Source organism: Helicoverpa armigera, chromosome 2, assembly GCF_030705265.1.
Source record: "Helicoverpa armigera isolate CAAS_96S chromosome 2, ASM3070526v1, whole genome shotgun sequence".
In the NCBI taxonomy this organism is placed as follows: domain Eukaryota; kingdom Metazoa; phylum Arthropoda; class Insecta; order Lepidoptera; family Noctuidae; genus Helicoverpa; species Helicoverpa armigera.
Window position 1 is genome coordinate 11,998,101 of NC_087121.1, and position 27,834 is coordinate 12,025,934.

The window sequence follows — 27,834 nt, forward strand, 5'->3', positions numbered from 1 at the left end:
TGCATCAGCAAAAATTCATTTTTCATTTCTAACAAAAAATCTCAGAAAAATATATTACTAAGATTTATCACAATCACATGGTAAATTATTTACAAAATATTAATGCAGCATAGTTTCAAAATCCAAAGTATTTTAATCACTGCCGTCATTTTGTTGAGGATGATATTCTCGTTGTCTCAACAGAAACAGAAACGCAACTACGACGCGACGTGTCATTTGTTAAAGGCGGGAAAAATTAAAAGAAATGTGAGTAATAAACAGAATTTTCTAGGTCGTTTAAGTAATAAATAGTTGAATAACCTTTTATAGTTAGAGAACTACGCAATTTAGGCTGGTTCTTAGAAATTAAAAGTATTTGGAGAAAAAATTGTTAAAGTGAATCATAGGTTTGGTAAAAGTACTTATATTATTAAACTGCCTTACATTTTGATAGTTTCGCTGAATCACTGCAATGCGTATCGTTATTTATGTTTGGAATGGTGCAAATCATGCTAGTTTCATGTTATGTATGAAACATACCGTGATCGTGACTAATTATGTTACGGTCATGTACGAAACATTGTTAAACCATAAATGGATAAGCGGTAAGTATTTAACGTAAACCTGCAAAATATCATATTTGGTTGCTTTTCTACTACATTAGCTACATAAGAGAAGAAATTACCTAATAGCTATAATTCTGTACTAAGATTCATAATTATATTATCTTTCAGGGAATACAAACACAAGGGGATAATGCCACTACGCCCAATGCTGCTTGCACATTTACAATATGGTCCTCGTTTATGGCCATCATTGATTTCAGGGGCGGATCCTCAAAGAACGTGTTGGCACGTTGGAAATGGCTGAAAACTCACATAGGTACCTACATTCTCATTCATTTATTCAGGTAGGTAAGAATATAGCGGGAATGTTTAAAGGAGTACAGAAGATAGTACAGAGGAGGAGCATATAGGGGGCAAATTTTCATTCAGTTATTGTTAAACATGAACTACTCGTAACCTCTGCCATGTAATCCGATTGTCTACTTAACGCATCCAACATCCACCTGATCGCATTTTTATACATCGCAATAATTATTTTAAAAAGTACTTATCAAGCCATTCGGTACCGTGCGGCGCGTCGCTCTATTGTCTACCGAATGAAAACCTGAAGAATACTGGCCGTATCGTAGTAGCCTTGGCCCGTTTACCGCCTTTATTTGCTTTGCTATTTAGTCGTTCAAGACGTGCTCGAAGTAGTAAGTTAGTGATGGTGAATGAGTCGGGCATGGGGTGTAAGGCGAGTTCACAAAAAAGAAGCGTTGCTGCTGTAAGAGAATATAAAGTTTTACCTAATTTTGCAATAGCTTAATGTGTTATTCAAGAAACTTTAATTCATTCGAATAAAGAACTTAAACTTTTTAAAATTCTTAATATGTAATTTGGTTTATATTTAAAACAGAAGCCTACCTGGGCTCTGCAAAATATTATTTGGTTTCTGTTCCTATAAAAATAAAGTCTTTAAACTTTTTGAAAATTCTTATATAATTTCGTTTGACTATTTAAAACAATAGTTTACTTGTGCTTTGCAAAATGTTGGGTAGTTCCTCTTCTTCTTCATTTTCATTTTTCACAAAAGTTACGTCGTGTAATATTTTGCTCAGTACTCCGAACACCAGAAATCTACATCGAACTCGAGTAAAGTGGAGACGGTGCTGGCAGCGTTGACTCGACTTGATGACGAGATAGCTAAGAGCGAGAGGACCCACCCTGCAGCCAGACTTGCTGTAGTGGCTATCGAGCTGGAGAGCATACACCAGGTAAGAACTAGATACATATAGTTAAGAAGCACGCATGCCTGACCCCTGAGCCTTAAGTCAGAATCTCGATCCCAAAGCGCGAAGAGTTTGCAGACCTAAAAAGCTGTATTGTCAGAGTTCTCTCCTGGTTCTGTTATAGGTTTCCAGTACTTACTTGTTATAGAAAAATGTTTTAAATATGTAAATATTTTCGCTTTCTAGGAAATTAGGACGTTTGAAGAGATCACTGCTACAGTAACTAAGGATAACTATGCCAAAACTATCCATCAGGTCAGTAATACATATTTACGTCTAATATGTAGGTATTTATTTTTAATACCCTTATTTATTAATTACTGAGCTTCCCTTGTTTTTAGCTTTTCATAAACTTAGATCTCTACAGACGACCGATGTTGGCATCAGAAAATGAAGATTTCATTGCTAATGTTAATAGAAAGGTACGTTGTGACTATATATAAACTCAAATACATTGTATCTTTATAACACATCCAATGTAATTATTTTAAAGTTTTTTATTTTCCTTAAACTCGATGTAGGAAATGCGTCGTCTAGAACTGAGCTGGCTGAGAGTTCGCTACGCTGAGCTTGTGCGGGAACGCCGAGTGCTTCATGCGCAAATATTGCGTTCGCGCTCATTGTATGCACAGCTACAGCATCTGTTGGGTAAGTTGTAAGTTTTATTTTATTAAATTAAGGTTTTCAGTTCAGTTGTGAGTATTTTTTGCAAGACCCTCGCCTATCATGACTCTTTGTGCCTATGTAGTTGCGCGTTTCGTAAACATATTTTATGAAGCCTAAATTGAATACCTACAATGCGTTGTTTGAAAAATATGTACTATTGCTTCATTGAGAGAACTTCTCTTTTTTGTTGAACTCGCATGTACGTTTGCTTTAGACGCTGCGTAGTCGCGCTGATATAATTATGTAGCGCGGCTACGACGGCTACGAATCGTAGCACCACCATAAATAAATTGCTTTCCTATTAGGATTTTCAATATTTTTTCTAGCTCCACGCTCCACAGTTAAATCGAGGTATTGTTTTTATGACTGTTTTCTTAAATCCTTATATCCCTCGTCATCCATCTCTAGACTCCATCTGGGGCAATGGGTCTCGTCCGGGGACAACTCAAGAGAGCGAGCTAACGAAGGCTCTAGGTCTTCGCGACGCTCTCGCTACGGTGTCGGCTCGACTCCGGGCCGCTGCCGAGTATGCGCACGCGGCGGTCAGGGTGCTGGACGACGCAATGCCGGCTTGGAAGCTCACTACTGTTAGCAAGTGAGGATTTATTTGTTTTCAATTTGTTTAGTTCAGTATTTTTAAGGTGTCGGTAATAGATGAGTCAAGAAAAAAGTTAATTTAATTTAAGTTCAATATAGCGTCATGTTTTGAGCATTAAATTTTTACACTGATTTATAACCCTGATTAGGGAAGATTAAAAGTTTAGGTAATGAGAGTATGTGGTAAAGGCTAGCTTACCTGCTAGCTTTTAGCTATAGATGCCAATAGGTAGGGTGAGGAACATTTTAATTTAGAATATAAGCCTTTTAATTTGGGCTTAGAAACGCTAAAGGCACACACATGCTGGCGGCAATGCCGCCGGGTTCATGCCTAGCGGCTATGCCGCCGGCAATACAAGCCGCCGGCATAAGCCGCACCAAGCCGTCAAGCATCATTCCGGTTGTGACAGTCATATAGAACGTTAGTGAAGGAACTGATGCCGATAAGCCGCGCAACCCGCCGGCACACCCCGGCGGCCATACCGGCGGCTCCTTCGCGCGGCAAAGCCTGGGGCTTTGTATGCCGCCGGGTGCACGGCGGCTTACCCGGCGGCCCTGCCACCGGCACTGTGTGTGCCTTAACATACAAACTTCTAATAAAAAACAAGAAAAAATCTGTAGTTCCCCCATAGTAAAGTGTTTCCTAGAAGCGGATGGGAGCGTACATCAGCTTGCGCGGACGCGTGTTCTCGACTGGTGGCGGCGCGCTGTGCTGAGCGCGGTGCGAGGCGAGTACTGGCCGCCCCGGCCGCGCCTCGAGCCGCGCGATCCCTGCGACTAGCACTCGACTACGCCTTCACTGATGCTGTGCATGACCACAAGTATGTTCCGACCCAACATCATCATCACCATCATTATCTCAGCCATAGGACGTCCACTGCTGAACATAGGTCTGCCCCTTAGATCTCCACAGATACCGGTTGAAAGCCACCTGCATCCAACGTCTTCCGACGACCTCTATTAGGTCGTCTGTCTGTCCATCTTGTTGGTGGAGTCTTACGCTGCGCTTGCAACTCACTCTAGCAAGTTTCGACCCCGTCGGCCATCTACCTACTTACTTTACTCTCTCATACTCCATTTGAAATTAAATTGCTTATTGTGATCAAACCGTTTTGCACTGACCCGGTTCTTTTCCCCAGGTACCAGAGAGCTACAGAAATCTTTTTCCAGTTCAAAGACGCCCTTGTGTTGTTAATCGACTCAATTCATCAGGTATTTGAAGTTTTTATTTTGTAGTTTTGTAGAGCCTCAGCAATAAAACCTCGTATAAAATAATGACAAAAATGTTTTGCTCGAAATTGACATGCATGTCATTTTATTATTTGATTGATATTCGTTTATGCATGAGACAGTTTCCAAATATATAGAAGAAAATGTTTAAATCATTTTCAAGCAAAGTATTAAAAAGCAACAAGGTCCATCAGATTTTGCTTAAGAGAAAAAAAAGCAATAATATACCCATAGTGATAAATGGGAAGTCTGTTTCTGTACCTTCATATTATACGATAATGCAAGCCCTGCGCAGAGAAAATCTGACAATACCTTCATTTTGTTACCACGAACGCTTGTCTATAGCCGGGAACTGTCGAATGTGTCTTGTGGAGATAGAGGGTTGGAACAAACCACAAATTGCTTGCGCTGTGAATGTCGGCAAGGGCATGAAGATCCGCACAAACTCTGAAATGACCGGTAAAGCGCAAGAAGCTGTTCTAGAGTTTATATTGGTAGACCATCCTTTAGATTGCCCCATATGCGACCAGGGGGGCGAGTGTGACCTACAAGATTTGTCTGTGAGATTTGGCAATGATCGTTCCCGGTTTACCGACATTCATTTCGAAGGAAAAAGAGCGGTAGAAAACAAAACTTTAAGTCCACTTATTCGAGCGGAAATGAATCGATGCATTCACTGCACGAGATGCATCCGCTTCGGTTCACAAGTATGTGGTCTCGATATCTTAGGGTCTACGGGGCGCGGTCACGACATGCTCATTGGAACTTTTGTTCCGAAACTATTTTTATCTGAACTTTCTGGGAATATTATTGACTTATGTCCTGTGGGTGCTCTTACGAACATACCTTATAAATTCAAAGCCAGGCATTGGGAACTCAAGAAAGCTAATTCAATTGACGTCACAGACGCTACAGGTACTAACATAATAATAAATTATAGATTTGACCGAGTGCTCCGCGTCTTGCCCAGAGAACATGATGAAATCAATCAGGAATGGGTGTCTGATAAGGGCAGATGGGCAATAGACTCGCTCGAGATGCAGAGGTTGGTGACACCTATGAAACGTGTGGGAACGTGCTGCTGTCCTCTCGAGTGGAATGCTGCTCTTGATACAGCAAGTGAAATGATTAGAAAATGTGCGCCTGAAAAAATACTGGCTATAGCAGGACCACATGCTAGCGTGGAAACTTTGGTAACTTGTAAAGACATGCTTAACATGCTGGGGTGTGAGAATACTTACGTGGAGCGAGATATGTCCTACACGACAACTGGTACAGACATTCGAGCGTCATATTCATTCAATATCAAGTTCAAAGATATTGCTCAAGCTGATAAAATTTTGTTAGTTGGTACTAATCCTAGATTTGAAGCACCAATTTTAAATATGTGGATTAGACAGGCGTATCGAACTAACGAAGCAGATATATTTGTGGTTGGACCGTGCTGCGACTATAATTATCGTGTTACCTATTTAGGAGACGACATCAAGGCGCTACCAAAGGCTGCTGACATTTTAAAGTGTGCTAAAAGGCCCCTGGTATTAGTGGGAGTGGCACAATTGGAAGGTAATTCGGGTGCTAAGATTATGAAAATGTGTCACAAAATGACTGAATCATTAAAGGCGGGCTATGGCATTGTTAACATCGTAACCAGAGAAGCGAGCTTTGCCGGAGCCTTAGAGGCAGGATGGAAAACTGGAGCTCTATGTGCATTGGAGACAAAATCCCCAAAAGTTATTATATCCTTAGGAGCTGATGAAATTTTCTATCAATGGAACCCGCCTTCCGCTTGTAAAATAATTTACGTCGGTTTCCAAGGCGATCGTGGATCTGAGTTTGCCAATTTGATTTTACCAGGATGTGCATATACAGAGGCAGGCGGGCTCTACTTGAATATGGAAGGAAGATCACAGTATGCCTATCCTGCCGTCACTCCTCCAGGGAAAGCGAGAGCTGACTGGAAAATATTCCGTGCTTTAGCCGAGTCCTGTAACCTTTGCTTATTTTACTCCGATCATCATTCTCTCTGCACCAGAATGGCACAAATCAGCCCTAACTTCGCGAGTTTAGGTAAATTTCAACCGAAAATATTCGGAGACTTTGTAACAAAATTAATGGAAAGCGAATCAGCTGAATCAAAAGATGATGGTATGTGCGTTGATATGCGAACTCTGAAAGACTATTATTGTTCCGATGTTTTCAGTTACAATTCTCCTACTATGATAAAGACTCAGAAAGCGGCAACCAATTTTGAAAAGTCACCTTATTACGCTTTGTAGTCCATTTAAACATTTTTTAATTTATCTATGCTCTTTATTTTTAATTAAATATATGTGCTTTAATTTGATCAGCCGTGTTTGAAATTGGGAATTATGTGTTTTATTTCTTCATTTTTGCAGTTATTTATGGTTCTCGCTTAACTCAGTGTTGTTTTGCAACTAAATTCCGAGGCTAAGTACACGTATGTGGCCCTTGGCATTCCACACCTCCATCACTCGTAGTTAGTTAAAATAGTTTGTGTGCGAGTCTCCCTTCCGTGTCGACAAAATATTTGGCGAGAACTATAACAGGCTATAATTGATTATAGCTGCGTTTTGATCAGTTAAGTGCCATTGAAACCTCACCAACTATTGCTTAGCTCAACCCGTTCAAACTACGATCTCCGCAGGCGGGTTTAATTTCAGTTATAGTTTATTTTTAAGTCTTCGAGCGTTAAATAAGTTTGCTTACCCTATTATTCAAAAATATTTTATTTTGTTATCTTCTCAACTTAGGTGTTACTCAACAACCTGGAGAATTTGACAGCCGCTGAGAAAGACGTAGCTAATTGCAGGAAAGAACTGCGATCTGCCAGGGTCAACGATATTGTGAAGCGAGGATTAGCTGAACTCAAGTATGAGCCCAAAGCGCTCACTAATTTGAATGTCGCTATGAAATGACGGATTATTTCCATGTATAAGTTACAGATATTAAATATTATTTTTAAAGGTTTAGTTTTATTTTAGAGCCAATATTACCCTTGGCTTAAAAGTATAGCTTGTGAGCGAGCAGTAGGAATGTGCTACTTGGTTTTGGTTGACGCTAAGGTAAATTAACCTGAGGTAAATTAAAGTCAAAGATATAAAAACACAATCAAATTTTATTAAATATCAAATATTGTATTGTCTAACACGATTCCTTAACTATCATGTTTCACATCAATATCTCGTAATGGCGTAATAATAATACGGTTACAAATACATTGGGTCGATAAAGTATTGACAGATCAAAAGATAAAGGACAGAATGGAAAGAACACAGGTGTTGCGATAGACAGTTATAGAATACGGTATAATTAACATTTTCATCAATATTGTCTTGAAGGAACAAGAAGTAGCCAAGGATAATAATTACATATTATACTCGTGCATAAAAACTTAACAATACTATACAAAGATATAAACAATCATATAATTCTTAAGTCAGAAGAATGAGAAAAGACAAGCTTAAGTCGATGAAACTTATTGAAGAATAATACCAAGTTTATTCATAAAGTCTACGAGTCTCAAAGTATGAAATATGAAACAGGAAATAAGATAAAATAGGAGAAAGAAGTCGACGAGACTTAGAACACACTCACATTATAAATACTTGTCACAATACATGGGCTTAAATGCAAAATCTACAAAAAAGTGTTATACACGATTATTATCTCAAAACGGTATGATCAGTTAATAATAGGTCTTATAAACTATTCATATTAGGTAGTTTTTGTGCGCCAAAGCTCTACTTGGATGATATTAAGCGTTATATAAAAATCTTCCGCACATGACTTGCATTCACACTATCAGCGCATGAGATATTACAAATCTGTTAATACATGATAGATGCCTACGGGACATAGTAGTTTGGTAAATGTTAAAAGTAATGAGTTCATTTATATTCATACGCAGAAGATGTTTTATAGTAATTACGACGATTCTTTATATTAAACACTGATATGTGGCATGATGTGTCACGTCTTACTTGGTCAACACAAGTCTCACCGGTCAGTACCGCATCATCCTCGACACCGACTTACCTTACTGTATCGTTAAAATGCTTATCATAAATACTGTTAAATTAACTAAGCGTTGAAATTACACTTAAAATTATGTTTAATATTTGTGCGAAAGAAATACTGTAAAAGTTTTGTTTTATAAAAATAGTAGTCACTGAAAGAGTCATGAAAATAGATTTGCTGCTTTTTGCGTAAATTGCAATTGTAAAGAAATTTGCTGAATATATCATATTAATTATTCATAAGTGTTGAATTGAAAGTACATAATTACAAGTTTTGGAATGGAATGTTTGATAACAATATCGTGTCGAACGTACGTCGTCGTCGTTTCAAGTATCGCTTATCAAAATGGACGGCTCTGTGTTAAGCACATTGCCTCAGTTTCCGACGGCTGGAATGTAACGGGATCCTAGAGGGCTACTCCTTAACAACTCGAATAGAAGGCGTAGACTCGTCTACCGAGACAGCTACGGGCGTAGCTAGCTAGTACAGTATTACAGCTAACGAGTATATTGTCGATCAAAAAGCCCGACCAACGCTTCGGCTAATCGTTTAGCGTGGAGTTATAAAAACCGTCTAAAGCATTATTTTTATATACGTAGTAAAAACATGGAAGCACTCCTGCGGACAGACTCTTTGCTGGCTATCATTTGTAATATTACTAACGAGTACAAACTGCCAGTAGTTGATGTGGTTACAGTTGTAGATATATATTGTAGTAATGGTAAACATTTTACAATTCGCAAATAATCGTCGCGAATAAAATGAGCAAACTCATGTTTGTAATAATTTAACATCAACTTAGGTGATAGTGAAACTCAACAACAGTAGACTTGCGAACACTAGAACAACGCAATGAAGGTAACATATTGGATCAGACAACAGAACGATGTCCATCTGACGTGGAGCCGGCGACGGCGCTGGTGACGTCACAGGCGAGCGACTACTCACAGGTACTACCTGCTCCAGCCTTACACCTTGGTAATGGTCTTCAGTTTTCTACTCCTCAAGCATCTGGAACAATTTTATAGAAGTAAGGTGTCATCTAGATCGTCACTACGAAATATGGTCTAGCTATGAATTAGTTGTGATCAGCATACCTGATAAAGCCGCGGTACAACATGTATGCTCCGTACAAGCTGAGAACGATGGTCGCAGTCCACACCACCGCCAGCACTGAAGTGCTGCCCTCTGTAATGCAGCAGAACATTTGTTAAGCGCCCAAAGAGAGTCACCACGATTCAAGTAGGTATTTATTAGGACGCAGATGATGATTTGTCGAACTCCACATAGCTCCTCTCAACTATACTTACAGGACTTACATACAGGAGGAGGGTTTTTCAAAAACCTTAAAAATGGCACAAAATCCTTGCAACAAAACTGTTAGGGGACCAGTTATTTAACTGTAAAATTCTGCCCATTACGATATAGAGCTTGCAATAAATAGAGGTCACAACTTTCAACTTTATCATATGTCCACTAAATCAACCAGAGCTTCGTATCCTGAAAGTACTTCTCGAATTATAAATAGGAACAATATTTTTTATAGAAACTTCTAGAATCTTCTTAGTGGTGGAATACACAAGACTGACCGATATATCCGTCGTGGTAGACATCATGATGCACGTGCGCGCGGCGCGGACGCTCGTCGCGCGGCTCCACCGCCAGCAGGTCGGGGATGTCGTCCAGCTCGCCCGTGCAGTTCGCCCACTCGATCGTTACGTATCTGGTGTTAATATAAAAATTATTTTGTCATCAGCATTCATTCATTTTTGTCGATCAGGCCATTCGTAATATTCTCTTTGCAGCATACGACTTCAGGAGAACCTTTAGTTAGAGTATGGAAAATGTATGTACTATAACGGTGGTGAATCTATCGTAGTGGGCACTGTGGACAGCTTACTTGTGACTTATTAACTCCGTTGTGCACTCTCGCTATATAGGGTGTAGGCGGTTTAAATGAAGGCTCCCCCTATACCCTCATTAAAGAAATTATATGCATAAGCGTCTGAAGATTTTGATATCTACTGAAATAGGTTGTAGAAAATGCTTGTCCGGGAAGGTATAATAGCTATATGAATATCGTTGGGTTACCTAGAAGGAGTGCTGCAGGCACGTCGCGCGGGCACGAGCAGCTGTCGAGTGCGCGAGCGGGCCCCGCCGCGGCATGCACCCCATGCCCCCCAGGGGCCCGGCTGTCCTGACTCCGACTGCTTGCAACCACATTCAACCTCGCACACTTCATCCTCCTGAAAAACGTAACGGTATATACGGTTAATAGCTTCCTGTAACTTCATAACTGCTATCGAGGTTGGCTTGTATTTTTGTACATATAGGTGTGCCGTATATTTATAAATGTAAGTGAAATATGTCACACTAGAAAGAATGGTACTTGTGAGATGGTAGCAGACAGAAGAGAACAAATGCTGCGGTGATTCCAAATTATCTGTATGATAAAGGCAGGAGGATGATGATGAGAACACACTAACCTGGTAGTGCATGGGTGGGGCTACGATCCTGCCGGGCAGCACGGCGGCGCAGCGCCACGGCTGCAGGAACAAGTCGGCGGCGTCGTCAGCAGCAGCTGTCAGCTCGCAACGCGCGTGAGACACCTTCACCCCCCAGCCGCACGCGCCTACCGCTTCCTCGCCTGATGATGTCTGGGGGAAATATTTACGGGCTATTTATCCAACACTGAAATTGAGCAGCTTTATAAAATATTATCAGTGATGTGCCTACAGTTCAATTTCGAGGATTTTGGGCTGGGAATAGACAAGAGTTCGAATGTAAGGACTTCGTAGTTTCGTAAACCATAGTAAGCCTGTATCAATCCAATACTGGGCATTATTTTCAGTGCACGTTACTGAACTCGATCTTTAGTTTTATTTATTTACTTATCTAGACACACGGCAGTGTGTCCGCCAAGTTCGAGCAAAAAAGGCGACACACCGGCCGTGGGTTATATTACACGAACCATTTCGGGCCAAATTCGACCCCCCTGTAACCTAAAATCTATTTTATTTACGCATATCAAATTTATAGTATCTGTTGAGACCCCCTCACTTATCTAAAATACAAAATTTCATTAATATACCTATTGTAGGTCTTGAGATATTGACGTCAGAAAATCGCTATTTTTACTATACACTCACTGACTGATTCACTTATTTCACTGACTCACTCATCAAAAACCTAGACCACTTCCAATGGTCGTATTGACTTGAAAGGACCATGAGACAAATTGGGCTCATTGTCCAACAGAGTTATAGCATATGCCGTTGTGAAGGTTTTTGTTTGTACTAAAATTGTTACTATGGGCACTACCTTAAATTCCATGGCAAAAAAAAGATATGCACCTAAATAGGTTTTGTAGAAAAAGACGATTGTTAGGAGTCGTAGTGCGCTTAATTCGCAGGATTTATATTATTAACCCACTTCTTAAAAAGGAGGAGGTTCTCAATTCGTCAAGATCTTTTTTTTGTATGTTCACCGATTACTCGAAGACTCCTAGACCGATTTGGCTATTAAGAGGAAGGAAATAGTCAAGACATGTTCGTGCACGTTCATATTACGTATACATTCTGGTTAACAGAAACGAAATGTGTCGAGATGCCATCGCTCAGTATTACTGCACGTGTCTAACAGGTAGACGCACAGTAGGAAGTTGTGCTCATATCATTTCAATAATATGACATCTAGGGTTAGGCAGGCACACACAATTTAATCCACCGGCAGGATATTTAGATGACATTATTATTGATATTGATTGAAATGTTAACAAAAATATTTTTAACTGATAGCAGCTGTTTTTTTTTTAATGTATACATTAAACCTGGAATTAAAACTAGTTAAAGGCGTTCAATAACAAAACCTACAATGCCATAACAGCACAGCTTTTTGCAGAATATTAGTTTATTTATGGTCGGAGAAAAATATTTATAGCAAAATAACCCCATGGATTCTTCGCAAAAATGAGTTTAAATCTTTATATTTAGTGCTTTACAAGTATATTCAAAGTGGTCTCATCTCTGTTGGTGGGTGAGCCCAGGCTTCATACATTTTTGCCCATGGTCCTTTGGCATGGAGGTAGGTCTTTATGTCAAGGTAAAGGGAAAAATCTGAAAATGGCCAAGTGTGAGTCGGTTTCAAAATAATGAAGGTGTTTTATACCCGGTGTAAATTTATACCCCTAAGGAACTAAAACGAACTAAATTTATCTATATTTATATAATATATCTTCAAATGGTACAAAGGTTTGTATTTAGTCAAAGTAAAGTAAAAATCTGAAAACGGCCAAGTGTGAATCACTTTCGAAAATAACGAATGTGTAACTTTGATCCACGAACATAATATATGATAACATGTCATTTCAGTCAGTTGGTAAATCTAGTCATAGTTAATCTAGTTCATTTCTTTGTAAGAAACATAGTGCATATTAAAAAATCTAAAAGATAGTATAAATGAGACATTTCTTTAACTAACTTCATCATAAGAAAAAAATAAAATAAACAACCTTACAAAAATAAATGAAATCCCACCCAAAACAAAAATGTGAAAGACTGCCAAGTTCGATAATATGGGAATGCTTCGCCTATAAAAGAAGTGAGATCTGAATAAGTACCAAGTTCCATACACATACCTCAGTTAAAAATAGTTACTTTTTAGTGATGTTACTTGGCAAGTTTTAATAGAAAATTAAATACTTGATTCATTGCGTTTAGTAGGTTTATAACAAGGTGTATGAAAACTTGCCAAGTAACATCATTAAAAAGTAACTATTTTTAAGACGCCACCGTGATTTTGATAGCCGTTTGCCATGCCAAATTATAGGACTACCAGCTTACCAATGGATCTGAAATTTTGATATAGGTAAATTGATATCTTTATCTAGATTCTGCCAGAACGAAAACACGATACTGATAATTTTACTCGATCATAATTAATTCCGAAAACACGTCTAAAAAAGTACTATTTTTGAAATTACAAGGAAGTTACACTATCTTTATGTTTCAAAATTACTCTAATATATTCTTAACATCAATATTAAGGTTTTGTCAAAGGCATTTTTCCATAACTATTACCAAACATTTTTAATTAAAGTTTTAAGATATTGCATTTTTTGAGCGGCCGCGATCATGGTAGACGCTACGCAATTCTGAACCTTATGTCAGTGCTCTAGCGATTGATACACAATGCGTACGGAGACGAGCCAGTCCGGCGATAGCCCTCGTCGAGGTCGGACCTGTGCATGTTGTCGCTCCGGCCGTAGGTATAATAATTTGTGACGATAACTCAGATTTGCGAGCGGCCCTGTGTGTGCGTCGGCTTGTAAATATACAACTTTCGTTTGTGTGACAGTGACGTCGTCCGAGCATGACGTGTTCTTATCGCTTTTTGTTATGGGTACAGTCGTTTACAAAAACGTCTAGTTCTTCACGGAGAAAATGTTTAAGGAGTCAGGTAGCGTTTCAAAAAATGAAACAACATTCAAAGCTTTTTATTATTACATCTTACAGTTTTTCATTATTTTCTCATAAGTTTTTTCAAATTGACATTGACAGTATCTAAGAAATAAACATCGAGGAAATAAATGACGTGAAATATCTAAGATGAATTAAATACTCCTTACATATTTTCTAGCTCGGGGTATTTTTCAAGTAGCGATTCAGAATCATTATAAATAAATAAACATTTTTATTGGGTATTAAACAAATCAAAAACTAACTTAATAATTTCAATGGATATTTACACAGATAAATAAACATTAAATTACGTAATAACTGTTTTTCCTTAAACAGCCGTAACCCCTAAATAACTGTATTTGTACCCGACTGTACCTCTTGTCACGCACACAAAGTCACTGTATATGTACAAGGGTTACCCACACAAAGGCCGCGCGCAAGACTGAGTTCAACTTACTATACTACGTAAGAGAACAAAAAATCTATGGAGACCGCGTTATACTATAATTTTATTTTTTTTACATTATATTATTATTTACATTATATTTTAATAAATATGTTTGAAAATGAATTACTTAGCTTCATTACTTCTTTGATACCTTACACTTCACTACATACATTTTTTTAATGTTCAATACACAAGATCTGCGACGTTTTTATTCCTAAACCACTTAATTTTTACTAGCTGTTTAACGCGATTTTAGCCGCATTCCCGGGGAACTTCTTCCTGTGCCCGGATAAAATATGGCCTACATTCACTAGGGATAGTGTAAATCTCTAATTGTGAAAGCAAATCAAATCAGTTACGCAGTTTCAGAGCTTATACAATCCACAGAAACAAACAATCAAATCTTCCCTCTTTATAACATTAGTATAAATTATTTAACACTGGTCAAACCCTTTCATTTGATACCCGTATTGAGAGAGCTATAAAAAAACAATGCAATTCAGCCTTTTTTTATGGTGGCTATCTTGGACTTTAAATAATATTATACATAATTCTACTAATCAAGCCCTTTCATTTGATACCCATACTGAAGGAATTGTAAGAAAAATATGTTATTCGCCATTTTGTGGCGGCGGCCATCTTGGGCCGATATTCACCAAATAAAGCTAGGAACACTCCCGATTAATTTTCATTTCAAACAAAAAAACCTAAATACATATCGATTCATCCGTTCTGGATATACAAACACACATACACGACACACCACACATACATACACACAACCATACGCGTCCAAATTATCATATTACTCTTCATAAAAAATTTTAATTACAAATAATTTTTGTAAGTACAACAAAAAAAAACCGATCAAAAAATAAAAAAAGTTAGGTAAGTTGCGGCTCCTTATGTTCCCTGTTCGGTTCTCCTGACCCCGCGCTGACCTCGGCGTGTGCGATTGGCGCGAAATTCAAATTTTACACATTGAGTGAAGAGTATAGCTTGCGCGACGCGCGATAGACGCGGAAGTGTAGTGGGCGGAGCTATCTAAATACAAAAAATCCGCGGTGCGGTCTTAACTGAGGTATGTGTATGGAACTTGGTACTTATTCAGATCTCACTTCTTTTATAGGCGAAGCATTCCCATATTATCGAACTTGACAGTCTTTCACATTTTTGTTTTGGGTGGGATTATACTTTTACAAACTATGTACAATATAAAAGGCATACTCTAAGGCTTTCCCTACCAGTCAACCTATAGGTGGAGGAGTTTTACTTTTCCTTGCTAGATTATCTGACGGACATTAAATATGAACAGTTACTGATATTTTTATATAGGTATTTAAATCAGGCATCTAAGGCGCATAGAAAATATTATAAAACATGAACCTAATAAAAAGTTTAGGTTTACCTCATTAGCGACTTGTATATGGCAGCCGAGCGTGGGCCTGGCGACGAGCTTGAGGCAGGGCTCGCGGGGGCACGGTGCGCGCTGCTCCGTGGCCGGGCATGCGCGACCCGGCCACACCGCTGCCGTCAGGTGTTGTCTGTACAGGGAGAGAGGAATTCATATTTCAGTGCAGAATATGTTTTTTTGATCGGTGAGAACTAAATGGTTTACCAAGAAAATAATGAGGCCATCAAGTAAATTGAGAATACGAAACTTCATCAATTATTTCTTGAGCTCGAGCTTAGGAACCCCATGTGTGTTATTTTGGTCAGGAAATGGAGATCATTCTAGAAGTTAAACGATTTGGCTAAAGAGATTTGCAAATAGCTTGATTATTTTTTAATGGCTTTAGGTAAAGTTCTGTTGTGGTTGAAATAAAGTTTCATACCTGGTTCGTCGCATATGGCTAGCAGTGTTCGCATCACCGCAGGAGCAAGCTGACGTGTCCCAGGGTCCCCACTCGCTCAGCTCACAGTCTACTCCACATGGGACATAGCACCATGACTCTTTGGCTTCAGTCGCAGTAGTATTCTGTAGTGAAGAAATATTACATTAATAACGATGATTATTCTTTTCTTGGATTTTGTTGTCTTGGGATAAAAGCTAGATTGCCATTTGTTAGATTTCTGAGTGACTTACAGGGCAGTAAGAGTCGTTGACAAAAATTCCATCACTTCGAAGACATCTGACAGCCCGCTTCTTCGTGCCTTCACCGCAAGGGGATCCTCCTAAAAGAAAATATTTTCAGAATTACACACCAACATTTAAGAAATTAGGTCTATTTCCTCCAGTCAATAAGTAAATGCAGAAATAGAAAAGAAGTTCTTAAAGGTGGTACTAATTTTGACATACCCAGAGGTTGACAGTCGTCCCAGGGTGCAACGTGCCAGGAGTAAGCATGGGGCGAGCAGGGCTCTGCCCCAACCAGGTGTGGGCAGGGCGAACCACCATCGTCAGCGGGGCGAAGTACCACTCGAGTCCGGTCACGACGTCCACCCCATTTCGTCTGAAGAATATATAAGTGATACGTTCAACACAAGAACCAATATTTATTAAAATTACAATTAGATAAACTATTTCAGCTCTTTTAACACAGTTTCTAAATAACTCATTTATATATTTTTTACTTTTAACATTAAGGTCACTTTAATTAGGTAAGGCCCTTCCCCTAATATCTAAGAGTTAAGAGAAACTGACTTTACCATATTATGTTCTAGGAACCTAAATCCATGCACTCACTTTTTGCACTTGTAATTTTCTCACGCTGTAAATCATCATGCATCAATATTAATTCATTTTGCAAACCCTACCTGTTCACAAGGACTCCACTCGGACCAGGAGCTGACCACACAATCATTCGGACAGGGCGCTCGACACGTGGCGTCTCGTGACGGAGCCGGTCCTGCCCCGGCCGCTTCGCATGTAGCTGCCTCCAGGATTGTGCCTTCTGCGTCTACGCAACTGTAAACGAGAGTAAATCAGAATGGTGAGATTATATTTTAACGCCGTATGTTGTGGAAAACATCTGGAATATGACACATAGCCAACAAAATATAGTATATAAGGTAGATGACCAGACCAATTGTAGCTTGTGTAAATTAGATGCAACGTTTAAAAAGGCAGATGAAAGCAACAGCACTGGGGAGCAGTTACAGCGAGATTTTGGAAGAGTCCTGAAGAATCAAACTCAAATGGATGAATCCTTCGAGGGTTGCCTTCGACGCGCCGCTTGTGGCACGTTGTAACGTGGTGCCGCATTCCCCTCTCCCGCACAGCGCTCGCGGCGGAGCACACACGCTCCACTCGCCGAGCTGCCACCGCGTACTATACAGTGTCGGTACATACGTGACGGTCCTGTTGATGAGAGATCTCCCGCACAGCGCTCGCGGCGGAGCACACACGCTCCACTCGCCGAGCTGCCAGCGCGTACTATACAGTGTCGGTACATACGTGACGGTCCTGTTGATGAGAGCTCTCCCGCACAGCGCTCGCGGCGGAGCACACACGCTCCACTCGCCGAGCTGCCACCGCGTACTATACAGTGTCGGTACATACGTGACGGTCCTGTTGATGAGAGCTCTCCCGCACAGCGCTCGCGGCGGAGCACACACGCCACTCGCCGAGCTGCCAGCGCGTACTATACAGTGTCGGTACATACGTGACGGTCCTGTTGATGAGAGCTCTCCGCACAGCGCTCGCGGCGGAGCACACACGCTCCACTCGCCGAGCTGCCAGCGCGTACTATACAGTGTCGGTACATACGTGACGGTCCTGTTGATGAGAGCTCTCCGCACAGCGCTCGCGGCGGAGCACACACGCTCCACTCGCCGAGCTGCCAGCGCGTACTATACAGTGTCGGTACATACGTGACGGTCCTGTTGATGAGAGCTCTCCCGCACAGCGCTCGCGGCGGAGCACACACGCTCCACTCGCCGAGCTGCCAGCGCGTACTATACAGTGTCGGTACATACGTGACGGTCCTGTTGATGAGAGCTCTCCCGCACAGCGCTCGCGGCGGAGCACACACGCTCCACTCGCCGAGCTGCCAGCGCGTACTATACAGTGTCGGTACATACGTGACGGTCCTGTTGATGAGCTCTCCCGCACAGCGCTCGCGGCGGAGCACACACGCTCCACTCGCCGAGCTGCCAGCGCGTACTATACAGTGTCGGTACATACGTGACGGTCCTGTTGATGAGAGCTCTCCCGCACAGCGCTCGCGGCGGAGCACACACGCTCCACTCGCCGAGCTGCCAGCGCGTACTATACAGTGTCGGTACATACGTGACGGTCCTGTTGATGAGAGCTCTCCGCACAGCGCTCGCGGAGCACACACGCTCCACTCGCCGAGCTGCCAGCGCGTACTATACAGTGTCGGTACATACGTGACGGTCCTGTTGATGAGAGCTCTCCCGCACAGCGCTCGCGGCGGAGCACACGCTCCACTCGCCGAGCTGCCAGCGCGTACTATACAGTGTCGGTACATACGTGACGGTCCTGTTGATGAGAGCTCTCCCGCACAGCGCTCGCGGCGGAGCACACACGCTCCACTCGCCGAGCTGCCAGCGCGTACTATACAGTGTCGGTACATACGTGACGGTCCTGTTGATGAGAGCTCTCCGCACAGCGCTCGCGGCGGAGCACACACGCTCCACTCGCCGAGCTGCCAGCGCGTACTATACAGTGTCGGTACATACGTGACGGTCCTGTTGATGAGAGCTCTCCCGCACAGCGCTCGCGGCGGAGCACACGCTCCACTCGCCGAGCTGCCAGCGCGTACTATACAGTGTCGGTACATACGTGACGGTCCTGTTGATGAGAGCTCTCCCGCACAGCGCTCGCGGCGGAGCACACACGCTCCACTCGCCGAGCTGCCAGCGCGTACTATACAGTGTCGGTACATACGTGACGGTCCTGTTGATGAGAGCTCTCCCGCACAGCGCTCGCGGCGGAGCACACACGCTCCACTCGCCGAGCTGCCAGCGCGTACTATACAGTGTCGGTACATACGTGACGGTCCTGTTGATGAGAGCTCTCCCGCACAGCGCTCGCGGCGGAGCACACACGCTCCACTCGCCGAGCTGCCAGCGCGTACTATACAGTGTCGGTACATACGTGACGGTCCTGTTGATGAGAGCTCTCCCGCACAGCGCTCGCGGCGGAGCACACACGCTCCACTCGCCGAGCTGCCAGCGCGTACTATACAGTGTCGGTACATACGTGACGGTCCTGTTGATGAGAGCTCTCCCGCACAGCGCTCGCGGCGGAGCACACACGCTCCACTCGCCGAGCTGCCAGCGCGTACTATACAGTGTCGGTACATACGTGACGGTCCTGTTGATGAGAGCTCTCCCGCACAGCGCTCGCGGCGGAGCACACACGCTCCACTCGCCGAGCTGCCAGCGCGGCTCTGACACGCCGCATGTCGCGCGTTGTAACGTGGCGCCGCACTCCCGCCCACCACCCGAGCCCTCTTCTATTACCTCTCTGGAGAACAAAATTATTTTCCATTATGTACTAAGGTAGAAATATAACATAGTTGTCATAATTATGGACCCTGATGGCTTCAGCAACCTAGTTGGTACAACATATTTATTTACAAAAGCCGACGAACTTTTATAAGCCGTCAATCTGATTGAAACAACAGAAATGTATGTGTAGAAACTAAGGAACTGACTGAAGGATCGTTTCATCTATTCGCCATACACCAACGCAAGTACAAATCACAAACTTGTTTGAAGAAGTAATCACTGTATTTACTTTAGCTAGAAAGGAAACATATTTGCTAAAAGTACCTACCTTGTCCGGAATCTAAAAGCAGCCCTCGACCCCGGCTCAGAGGCGCAGGGTCCCCACTCGCCCCACTCGCCGACGGCGCAGTCCCGCGCGCATCGCACGCTGCACGCGCCGCGCAGGAGAGAGGGGAACTCGATGTCGTAGGAATAGCCGTCGGTAGATGCTTCGCGGACACGGCTTGGACCTGAAGGACATAATAATATTTTTAAGTGTGAAAATATTACAAAAAATCTGACAAAAGGATTAATCATTATGAAGGGGAAAAACTCGAAATACCACTGTGGGTTCATCGTTTAGTACCTAATCCCTTTTCGATCAGCTAGGAACTGTTTCAATCAGGTCTTCAAGTTTTCAGTAAAATGGCATACAAAGATTAGGGGACGATATAGATAATTACCTAAGATATTTTATTTTTCTCAAAGATTGTCCTGAGATATTAAATGTCTAGTTACCAGTAAGTGGATGATATTTCTTGCAAACATCCATGGGTACATCTCTTCCTCCCACCATACAACGGGCAGCGCGAAGAGATCTCCCTTCGCCGCATTCCATTCTGAAATAAAAAGCGAAGAAATAGAGTACCAAAGAAAGACAAATATCATTTGATAAAACAATTTAAGTAAAGAAGGCATACCCAGAAGGTAGGATGCAGTCAGAGTCAGTAGGCAACAGCTCCAAGGAAACGTTTTTGCAAACGCAGTTTGGAACATCGGGATCAGAAGCGTCCAGGTATCTGTAAAAAAGAATTATATTTTATTCTCATTTTATTTGTTTTTTCTATGTGGCATATAAATATTTGAGACCACTTGAGTATAAACTAGGTTTTGTGAGTATTAAAGGTACAATTTGATATCAGGCAGATTTTACCCATAGGTAGGAAACAGGTCTTCATTGTTGGGATGTCTTTATGAGACTTACTTAAGCGGATCGGAGCAGATGACGTCACAAGTGAGAGGAGGGACATGTTCGCAGGTGACGCGGCAAGCAGCCACGCTACGGGGGATCAGCTGACCGGCACATGCACCCGCTTCTACGCGGTGAGATTCAGAACCGCACCATATGCCTGAAACGAATGAGTGAGTTACTAAGGTGCTTAATTAAGAATGCTTTTTCGATGACATGTATAACATGTACAAAGGTGTGATAGTTTTAACTCTTCAATACAAAGCTGATATGCCAGACCACAAGTGTAGATTTCGAGGGTTTATCTATTCCACCAACAAGTAACTGCTGACTGCTTGGAATCGCTCAGAAAGGCAGTCGCTCTAGTAAAATACTGGTATTCAGCTGTATCTGGAAAGACTGGAAGACGACCCCAGTATATGAAGTTGAGAAAAGACTAAGCACATTATGACACTTACTCCTAACCCTGTACCCGACGCCGCAGCGCTGCACGGGCGGGAGCTTGCAGGTGCTCCAGTCTCCCGCCACCCAGGCGGCGTCGCGAGCACGACACGTGCGCGACACGGGGCAGTCGCGCGTCTCCATGCGGGAGCCGCAGCTTGGTCCGCCGTGGACGACCCGGACGCGGACTTGTTTGCCTGGCTCTGAAGAAGAAAAAACTATTTGAGTCTGGGCGACAAAGGAACTATGCAATATACCTCTATGTTGGCATTTATCTATACAGAATGAATCATGACCAAAATAGTGCTTTTCATGTCGATGTTACGACTAAAGTCAGAAGTGCAGCTACATTTCGGTTTAACCGACTACAGCCAGGTGTAATCGGTCATAAGCTGCTAAATTAAGTTACCCTTAGGACTCTTAGAGCTCATAGGGTAGAACAAAGGTCAGTACATAAGGAAGTACATAGATGTACAACATAAGGGAGTACATAACAAAATACAAAGGGGTAAAGTTTAAGGGAGTACATAAAGGTGTGCATAACAAAGTAAATAAAGAACTACATAAGGTCGAGTAGATAGAGGTTGTACAGAAGGAAGTAAGAAGGTAACTCCTCAAATATTGTCAAAGTGATTGAACTCACCGCAAGTATTAGGACAGGGTGACCACGGCATCCAGGCTTCGACCCTGCATCCACGACGACATCGCACCGTGCACGCGCGACGAGACGCCGGACGTCTCAGGGGAGCACATCTGGATCACAAACAACAGATTAAGTACTTACTAGTTGAAAGTTTCAGAGATTAGGTATTGAACATCTTAGAGGGGTTCTTAATGGCAATATGTTCGTGTTCTCGGAATACTTACAAAGCCTCGCGTACAACATCAGCATTGTTTTGGACGCACATCACATCCCGCACCATCTCACCTTCCTCTATGCACGGCTCTTCTTCGTCACTCTCATTGTATGTTTCTCCATCCTGCAAACATTTACAGAAAATAGATATTCTGGATTATTTTCAATATTTGATATCACATATATCTTGGGTAAAGTTCATTTCTTGTTTATACATCTGTCGGACAAACTTTAGGTTTCATTTCAACATTAGCTCATCAAGATTTGAAAAGGGTTTCTTTCAGGAAAGCTATAAGGACTATGCAATAATTTCCCTAAGAATATGGATTTAAATCTTGTAACAAGTTTACCAGTAAATCCGTATAATTGTTGACAGGCATGTAGTCCTGGCGGCGTCTCTCGCAGGGTCCCCAGGGTGTCGCAAGCCACGAGTACGTGGCACAAGCATGACTGTTGCACGTCTCGTTTTGGAGTAACTGGTCTTCTGGTGGGCATGGCCAGCCGTCTGAAATACGGGAGAGAAGATACGGTTTTCATTGCCGTGCGATTTTAATTGTGTATTATTATTGGTATGAACCTACTCTAGACATAAGCTTATTTAGCTTTAGGGGGAGTTAACAAGACTGTCATAGTTTATTATGAGAATATTTTTAATAAAATACTTCTCTTTTTAAACTGAGTATAACTTTGATAATTCTGTGGCGGAAAATCATCAAATCCTGAAAAATCACTTATACTTGCTGACCAAAACGATACCGTAATAAATGCAACGCATTATATCTTTAGAAAGCAACATGTTATCATCATCGTAGTTCCTCACTTGGAGCAGCATGAGCCAGTATATGCCGTCTCCTAGTCCTAGAAGGACGAGGATGGGCCGCAGCAGCACATGGAGCTGAGCAATGACTCCACGCCGCCCAGGATGACACTACGCAGTCACCAGCGCAGGCAATGCGGCATCTCTCACTGCGGGGCGGCGCGCCGGTACCGCTGCACCAAGCGCGTTGAGCTTCTTTCTGTTAATGATAGTGTAAAAGTAAAGAGCTAAGTGAAAAATAACGTTGTATGCCGATGAATAGCAAGCTTCTAAAAGAAATTAAGCTTTTTCATACCATGTTGCATTTTATCATATCCTATCGTTTATTGCATTCCATAATGTACTAAAGGTCGAAAATAGTAAATGATAGTCACAATTATGGACCCTGACATTTACAGAGATCCAGATTTCATTTTGGTGTGACACTTCCTAAAAGCACCGAAATATTAGAAATCCATTAGAAACATGGAAACGTTTTCATTTCAAAGTAGTACTTCGATATCGTTTTTGGAGTAAACGAAAATGATGAGGAATATTCAAGATATTATACACTCGTATTTTCTTACCCCATCATGGCCAACGCATCTCAACTCCCGGCTCCTCTTGCCAGGTCCGCATGTAGTGTGGGGCTGGTTGAGCACGCACGGTCCCCAGGGCAGCGCCTTCCACGAGGCGCAGCGAGGAGTGCTGCACGTTCGCTTCTCTTCCAGAGGGGGGCAGGGTGCTCCGCCACCTGACGCCGCGGAGATCACGCGGCGACGGCGGACACTGTAACCTGGTGATTAGGAAAAGAAGGGGAAGCTTGAAATCTACCTTCTGTTAATCTATTAAAAAAAATTACAGAAAAGTGTTAAGCTTCTATACAGTCCATTATTAATTTATTTCTGGACGAGTCAGGGGCAGATCTAGCTTTCAAAAGACTAGTGGACACAATCATTCGAAATGGCTATTTAAATACCAATGCCCGTTTTCACCAACAATCTCTCAACGTTTCCCTAACTAAGTGTCACTTAGAATAAGGGTTTCCCAATACTTAATGATTATAAGGGACACTTAAGCTTTGGTGAAAACGAAATTCGTATTAAGTGGTTCCTAAATGCACTTAGTACCACCCTAAGTGAAAATTCCATACTAAAGAATGCTTGCAATTCGTAAATGTATTACCAGTAGTAGTAAGTTGTTGCACAGGGAACAGAGGACATCCATCGGTAGGCTGGCACGCTCCCCACTCGCTCCATTCACCAACTTCACAATCCCGTGGACAAGGGACCTACAAAACAAGAGCGCAATAAGGAATCATTAAATAAATACTTGTCAAACATAGAAAGAGTAAAGAGTGTCTAAAATTACACAAGATACTGCATTTAGCACAGCTTGTGTCGAAAATAAAACGGAAAAAATTGAATTCGTTTCGTCAGCGCCCATTAGGTATCTACATGAGCCTTAAACTCCTAATAGCAGCCTTTACATTTTAATTGTAATTTTAGCCAAGGATCAAAGGATTCGTCTTCATACGAAGCTTTGACTTTTTTACGTCTTAACAACTTAAAGGTCTCTGCACACAGCGGGCGCGGCGCAGCGGGACGGGACGGCGACGCGACACTGAGCAGTTGTAAGGTACTAGATATTACGGAGGCCGCCACACAGAGCCGTCCCGCTCGACGCGACGCGACGCGACGATCTAGTACATTGTGTCACGTCGCCGTCCCGTCCCACCGCGCCGCGCGCGCTGTGTGCAGAGACCATAAGCTATTGGGGACAGTGAGTAAGGTTTCCCAACCTTCAAACCATGTGTTGATATTAAGTGGGTGAGTTATCACTGATGAATCACACATCGCACTCACCCCACTATTTGGTGAGTAACATAAAATAATGAACTTCACCGTGAACGCTGAAGCTATTGATTGGATTAAAGGACGACATTGCTGGAACTTGGCCATGAAATCATGAGTCATTTATACCTGAAACTTATTACTTTAATGACGATATTAGTCATAGTGACTCACATGATGTAAGTAAGTAACCAACTAAGTATATTCTCTGAACATAGGTAGAGCCCAGGCTTTATAGTGGTTCCTAACCTTTTAATCTTGTCACCCCGATGATTCAGCCAGAGAAACTGATTTACCTTTGCCTCCCTTCCTATTTCCGCAAGAGTAGGTAATTCGATTTTATTTTATAATCATGATGATAGGGTAGTTGTTTACTGGAATTTTTATTTTGAGTATAGTTACCGGCACGGATATTGAGCTCTCGGAGGAAGAGTGGGAATCGCTTTGCGCACCGTACGCATAAGGCAATAAGGCAGTAAATCGCTTCTGCGCAGGTGAAGGTCAGGGCTCAATATTCGTGCCGATAACTATATACAGTTCCTAAAGTAAGGCATAAAATGCACTAGTGAGCCAGATTTCGTTCATAATTTACTTTCTGAGAATCCTGGTTTTTCTCCATCGATGGATGAATGTGTCTTACCTCACAAGGCTGCACTAGCGTCGGCATGGGTGCATGGGCACACTGTGCGGGATGTAACGCACGTCCGTCAGCGCGGACACAAGTAGCGTCGCGACGCTGTACGCCACCACCGCAGCCGGCGTCCCGCGCCGCTTTGCCGTCATCTTCATCGTCATCATCATCATCGTCGTCGTAGATCGCGTCGTTGTCGTCTGCGTCGTCATCGTCGTCTGTGTTCACTGTGTAAGGAATTGAATTATAATCGTTACCGGTGGCTGGCTCGCTAATGTCAATCTTTCTGTGAGCTTGAATATTTTATTATTTACCGGACATTTCGGAAATCCGAGCTCTATCGATTGATACGTTTAAAAATGTCTCTATCTTTATTTTTAACAAAAAGTTAACAAAAATATAGTTTTGTGAATTTAGGTTTTGAAAACATTGGTTTTGCCCCTTACATTATTTAATTTTCCCGGAATTAACCATTTCAAAAGGGGGGTTCGGGGATCTCGATCCTACCCTCGAATATATTTCGCAACGAGGTTATTACCCTTATCTACACAAATACAAATTGCTGTTCGCATCCTGGTTTACCATAATGATAGCAACAAATCACGCCGGTTTATCAATGAATCGAGCCAGCACAATGGGTCAGCCGGCGTTCGCGCCATTACTCATCCAAATGAAGCTTATTATCGTACACTCGCTTAAACAGAACAAAAGAACGCCAATAATAGAAACGCCGTAATTAAGTCGCCATTTTGTTTAATAAGGAAGACATTGTGAATGCTTTTTCATCTGGTATTGGGTAGGAATTAATTGCATACCGTCTTAATTATCGCCTTGGATTGAAAACGCGTTGAAAATCTAAAAAGTTCTCCCATTTATAGACTTTATGTGCCTGCTAAACATATGCATACGAAAAACGTGAACTGATGTAATTTCTGAAAATTGTTTTAGGAACAGAATTAAAAATGCTCCAGCATGTACAAAGATTCGAAAATTGTAACATATTCAACAACCAAACGGGAACAAGACTGCTTGAATATCTCACCTGTAATTATCAACCTGTAAATTGCATATAATGTAACACTAACCTGGTAATGCAGTAGCGTGTCCGATCTCAACGGCCACGCGACACTGTCCCCAAGGCCCGGGAGTCCAGTGCGCGCTCGCTTCTAACGCAGCTGGTCGCACCTCTTCTACTACGTCACATTCCCTGCCTCCACCTGGGTGGGAAAGTTTTTGATGAAATATGGTACAAAGTTCATAGTTACAGGTGTTTTTATTAGGAGACGGTGAAAAATAGTTTTACTGACGTTTTACAACGTTTTACTTTCAGTAAACATCGTCGACTATTTTTGATGATGATTACAAACCTTGTGGCAATCGTTTGAGTCTCCGCGTCCGTACCAGGGCGCCATCAGGCCGCGGTCGCCATGGTAACCACTCGGCCAGCACGCAGTCTTCGCGGATCACGCATACGCGAGCGGTTCCTATCTGCGCTAGGGTAGGACCGCAGTACCTGGCAGTTGCAAATATAAAATTGTAATTACTTACGTCTATTAAATACTCACTTTATAATATTTAACCACGGAAGGTCGTGTATAAACTATTAACTTACTACAAAAATGTTAATCCGTTATACCTAGTCAAACAATGTATAAGAGCTTGAACCCTTGACAATTCAATTATTGATTGGCTCTTGATTAATTCTAGGAATCGGTAGAAACCGAATTGTCCCGATTTAAACGATAAGTATAAAGAACATCGAAACTCCATTTGCCAAAGAGAACCTCTTCAGTTTCCACCACTACCCATTATAATGCCAAAAATAAATCTAAATATATAAAACTCAAAGGTGACTGACTGACTGACTGACATAGTGATCTATCAACGCACAGCTGAAACCACTTTACGGATCGGGCTGAAATTTGGCATGCAGGTAGATGTTATGACGTAGGCATCCGCTAAGAAAGGATTTTGATCAATTCTACCCCCAAGGGGATAAAATAGGGGATGAATGTTTGTATGAAACTTTGTCAATTTTAAACCGATCGGACTGAGACTTTGCATGCATAAAGCTACTATGGCGTAGGCAACCCTTAAGAAAGGATTTTGATAAATTCCATCCCTAAGGGGATAAAATAGGGGATGAAAGTTTGTATACATCTTCTTAGATTTTATGAAGAAGTCCTGATGAAGAATCACAATTTTATGATGACGTTCGCTTAAATACGATTTTGATTAATTCAACCCCCTTTCAACCCCCACGGGTGATAAAATAAGGGATGATGAAGGATGTAAAATGTATAGCCACTATATTAACTGGGTGTGCAACAGGGGAAACTGTATTTATACCACGA

General features: G+C 42.0%; 3 protein-coding genes across 3 annotated transcripts in view; 2 read left to right on the plus strand and 1 right to left on the minus strand.

Moving 5' to 3' along the window:
• Positions 1–159: 159 nt before the first annotated feature.
• LOC110378310 (uncharacterized) lies at positions 160–7,267 on the plus strand. The gene is made up of 9 exons (XM_049844004.2): positions 160–246; positions 1,646–1,801; positions 2,003–2,071; positions 2,158–2,238; positions 2,338–2,464; positions 2,891–3,077; positions 3,727–3,900; positions 4,219–4,291; positions 7,084–7,267. Exons 1-9 carry the CDS (start codon positions 160–162, stop codon positions 7,246–7,248), a joined length of 1,119 nt encoding a protein of 372 aa, XP_049699961.2. The 3' UTR covers positions 7,249–7,267.
• On the plus strand, positions 4,412–7,021 carry LOC135118386 (NADH-ubiquinone oxidoreductase 75 kDa subunit, mitochondrial-like). Its single transcript, XM_064040244.1, has one exon. It carries the CDS (start codon positions 4,453–4,455, stop codon positions 6,586–6,588), a length of 2,136 nt encoding a protein of 711 aa, XP_063896314.1. The 5' UTR covers positions 4,412–4,452; the 3' UTR covers positions 6,589–7,021.
• A 161-nt stretch (positions 7,268–7,428) lies between the features above and the next one.
• LOC110379100 (thrombospondin type-1 domain-containing protein 7A) overlaps positions 7,429–27,834 on the minus strand; it is a 93,726-nt gene continuing 73,320 nt past the window's right edge. Inside the window, exons 5-29 of the mRNA XM_064040261.1 lie at positions 26,848–26,993; positions 26,566–26,697; positions 25,490–25,707; positions 24,182–24,287; positions 23,584–23,792; positions 23,021–23,216; positions 22,551–22,705; positions 22,212–22,324; positions 21,988–22,097; positions 21,362–21,547; positions 20,919–21,063; positions 20,635–20,733; positions 20,453–20,553; positions 20,004–20,184; positions 19,530–19,691; positions 17,015–17,165; positions 16,557–16,710; positions 16,344–16,432; positions 16,093–16,235; positions 15,666–15,801; positions 10,837–11,007; positions 10,442–10,596; positions 9,940–10,073; positions 9,448–9,538; positions 7,429–9,361 (exon numbers count right to left, since the gene is read on the minus strand). Coding sequence (XP_063896331.1) covers positions 9,319–9,361; positions 9,448–9,538; positions 9,940–10,073; positions 10,442–10,596; positions 10,837–11,007; positions 15,666–15,801; positions 16,093–16,235; positions 16,344–16,432; positions 16,557–16,710; positions 17,015–17,165; positions 19,530–19,691; positions 20,004–20,184; positions 20,453–20,553; positions 20,635–20,733; positions 20,919–21,063; positions 21,362–21,547; positions 21,988–22,097; positions 22,212–22,324; positions 22,551–22,705; positions 23,021–23,216; positions 23,584–23,792; positions 24,182–24,287; positions 25,490–25,707; positions 26,566–26,697; positions 26,848–26,993 — 3,526 coding nt within the window. The 3' untranslated portion in view covers positions 7,429–9,318. The remainder of the gene's footprint in view (positions 9,362–9,447; positions 9,539–9,939; positions 10,074–10,441; positions 10,597–10,836; positions 11,008–15,665; positions 15,802–16,092; positions 16,236–16,343; positions 16,433–16,556; positions 16,711–17,014; positions 17,166–19,529; positions 19,692–20,003; positions 20,185–20,452; positions 20,554–20,634; positions 20,734–20,918; positions 21,064–21,361; positions 21,548–21,987; positions 22,098–22,211; positions 22,325–22,550; positions 22,706–23,020; positions 23,217–23,583; positions 23,793–24,181; positions 24,288–25,489; positions 25,708–26,565; positions 26,698–26,847; positions 26,994–27,834) is intronic.